This window comes from Vombatus ursinus, unplaced genomic scaffold (genome assembly GCF_900497805.2).
Source record: "Vombatus ursinus unplaced genomic scaffold, bare-nosed wombat genome assembly UNPS02015013.1, whole genome shotgun sequence".
Classification (NCBI taxonomy): Eukaryota; Metazoa; Chordata; class Mammalia; order Diprotodontia; family Vombatidae; genus Vombatus; species Vombatus ursinus.
Window position 1 is genome coordinate 2,329 of NW_020954791.1, and position 2,610 is coordinate 4,938.

The following is a 2,610-nucleotide window of genomic DNA, read 5'->3' on the forward strand; positions in this document are numbered from 1 at the left end:
GCCGCGACAGTGTAGCGCTGCAAGCACGTAACAGCAAGTAAGTAACGCAGCAACCACGGAACTCTGGAACAATGGAACAATGCCACAGTAACACTGGGGGGAGGAGCCAGAGGCTTCGGCGGTGGCTGGAAGCCCTTTCCCACTTGAGCCTGGCGGCCGACCCTTGAGCTCCACCTCTTGGCGCAAAGTTTCTGAGTCCAGGCCGGGAGTGGACTGGCCTCCGCCCCTACAACCACAGGCCCGCGGCCAGGCCGGGCCGGTCGGTGCTGTGAGCGCCCCTTGGAGCCCCTGGAGCCTGGGCGTGAGTGTCCGAGGGAGGCAGAGCCCGGCCTTCGCTCCCGGCCCTGCCAGTGGCTGGCACCGCCTTTCTTTGCTCCAGGCTAAGGGGTCTCGGGCTCTTGCCTGGGACCAGGGGCGGAGGCTACTTCCTCCGAGTTCTGCCGATGGGCCCTGGTGCGCGCGGGCCTTCAGCATGTGATTTTGTTGACTTTGAGATCCTTCACTTGCGTGTGCAGCGTCTTGTGGACGGCTAGAGTCCTGGACTGGCAAAATCCCTTCCCGCATTCCTGGCACTTGAAGGGCTTCTCTTTGGAGTGTATATACCTGCGCGGGAAAGAAAAGAAGCTATTTCTAAACCTTGGCAAAATCCGAAGGGGCTTTAACTGTGTAAGCTTCTTTCGTTGGCGCCCGCGCCTGCCTCCCGTCTCCCAACCCTTATAAAAACCACAAAATACTAGCAGAATCCCGCGTCGGGGGCTAGAGGGGACGCTCTGGGGTAGAGGCCAAACGAGCTAGGACAGTTAAAGAAAACCTGGAAACCCAGGCCAGGGAGACCTGATGTCCTATATCCGGAGACTGGGATAAGGACCCCCGTTCATTAACCAAATCTGGAAGGGACGTGCTTAATAACAGGTTCTCGGAGCGGGGCAGCATCTGGCTAATGATTATTATAAAACCAACGGACATCGGCTGAAGGGGCTGGAGCTGCGGGGCCCGAAGTCTGGAGATCAGGCTGAGAGGTTCAGCTCTGCAGANCAACAGGTTCTCGGAGTGGGGCAGCATCTGGCTAATGATTATTATAAAACCAACGGACATCGGCTGAGGGGCTGGAGCTGCGGGGCCCGAAGTCTGGAGATCAGGCTGAGAGGTTCAGCTCTGCAGAATGTGCCTCAGGGCGCCAGCTTAAGCCAGATAGCCAGAGGACAGGTTGGGAGGGAGCCAAGAAGAGCTTCTATCTTCCTTTTGGGGCTAAAAGTGTAACTTCTGGAGGACAGGAGCAAAGCCCTCCCCCTTTCCCTTGGAGGCTCTCTGCGTTCCTCTATTCTTATGTTCAGGGTGTTCGACAGCGGAGGAGCCTGAGCTCAGGGAGGAGATGACCTGTCCCCAAAGATTAATCTTTCTCCAGTGGCAGCGACGGGAGTCAAAGCCAGGACTCCTGACTCCAGATCATGCCATTGCCCTCCAACCTTGGCCCCCAGCTCGCCGGTTCTGTAGCCCTCCTGGGGTCCCCGCTAGTTGGTGGGTGGGTCGTTTGGGAAAGCGAGGGTGTGGCTTAAACCTGGACTCCGGCGCCGGGGGCCAGGCTTTCACTTCTGGTCTCCCTCTCACCCCTGCTCGCCCTCTCACCTGTGGTCGCGGAGGTGGTCTTGTCTCCGGAACGCCTTGTGGCAAATGTCACAAGTGTAGGGCCTCTCGTCCGTGTGCGTTCGCTCGTGAATCAGCAGGTTATAGGACTTGGTGAAGTGACGACCGCAAAATTTGCAGACAAACTCCTTCTTGGTCTTGGAGGGCAGGCGGCCCCGGGTGGGCTTCTTCTCCGGCGACAGCTTGCTCACGTCGAGCAGGGCGCTGAGCCCGGGTGGAGGCGAGCCAGGGCCCTCGGCGTGGCCGAGCTTGGACGGGTCCTCCTGGGTAGCGGCCAAAGCCAGGTTGGCGAAGTCGAAGCGCGGCTTGGCCTTGAGCGGCGGCCCGCCAGCCCCCCCGTCCTGAGGCTTGGGCTGAATAACGTGCGGGAACCAGGGGAAGGCAGGTAACGGCAGGCGGGCGTCCACGAGGCTGGACACGGCGCCGGGCACCTTGGAGAAAGTGGAGCGCGGCAGGTGTACGGCAGGGTAGCCCAGGGTCCACTGGTGCAGGTGCACAGCGTGCAGGGCACTAAAGCCGTACAGGTTGGGCACGTGATCCGAGGGCACAGCTGGCAGCCCGTTCACAGCCTGCAGGAACGAGTAGTTGGTGAGCTGAAGCGACGGGTGGATGGGCACGGGAGCCGGCAGGGTCTTGCTGCCCATGGCGGTAGCGACACAATTGCCAACCTGAGGGGCGAAAGAGAAAAGGACGGGAATAAGAGGGGGGAAGAGAAATTCAGTGCTGGGCCTCTTCTTAGGCTTATCTACCCCTCGTCCCCTCGCCGCCTCCATCCCGGACTGTTAGGACAAAAGAGAAGCAAAGAACCCCGTCGGAAATGACCAGTCAGAGCAAAGATCCCCATCCCCTCATTCCCCTGGAAATGGTCAGACAGTGCCCAAAGCGAGCTCCAAGATCGACGATGCCAGGTTTGCGTCGTCCCTGGGATTTCGAGACTAGGGACTTTAGAGATCTGGGGACTCCAAA

At 59.7% G+C, this 2,610-nt stretch overlaps 1 protein-coding gene across 1 annotated transcript; it reads right to left on the minus strand.

The window, feature by feature from the left end:
- Window positions 1-315: 315 nt before the first annotated feature.
- On the minus strand, window positions 316-2,288 carry LOC114030815 (protein odd-skipped-related 1). Its single transcript, XM_027845715.1, has 2 exons — window positions 1,627-2,288; window positions 316-603 (listed from the first exon to the last, which is right to left on the minus strand). Exons 1-2 carry the CDS (start codon window positions 2,286-2,288, stop codon window positions 468-470), a joined length of 798 nt encoding a protein of 265 aa, XP_027701516.1. The 3' UTR covers window positions 316-467.
- Window positions 2,289-2,610: the final 322 nt, after the last annotated feature.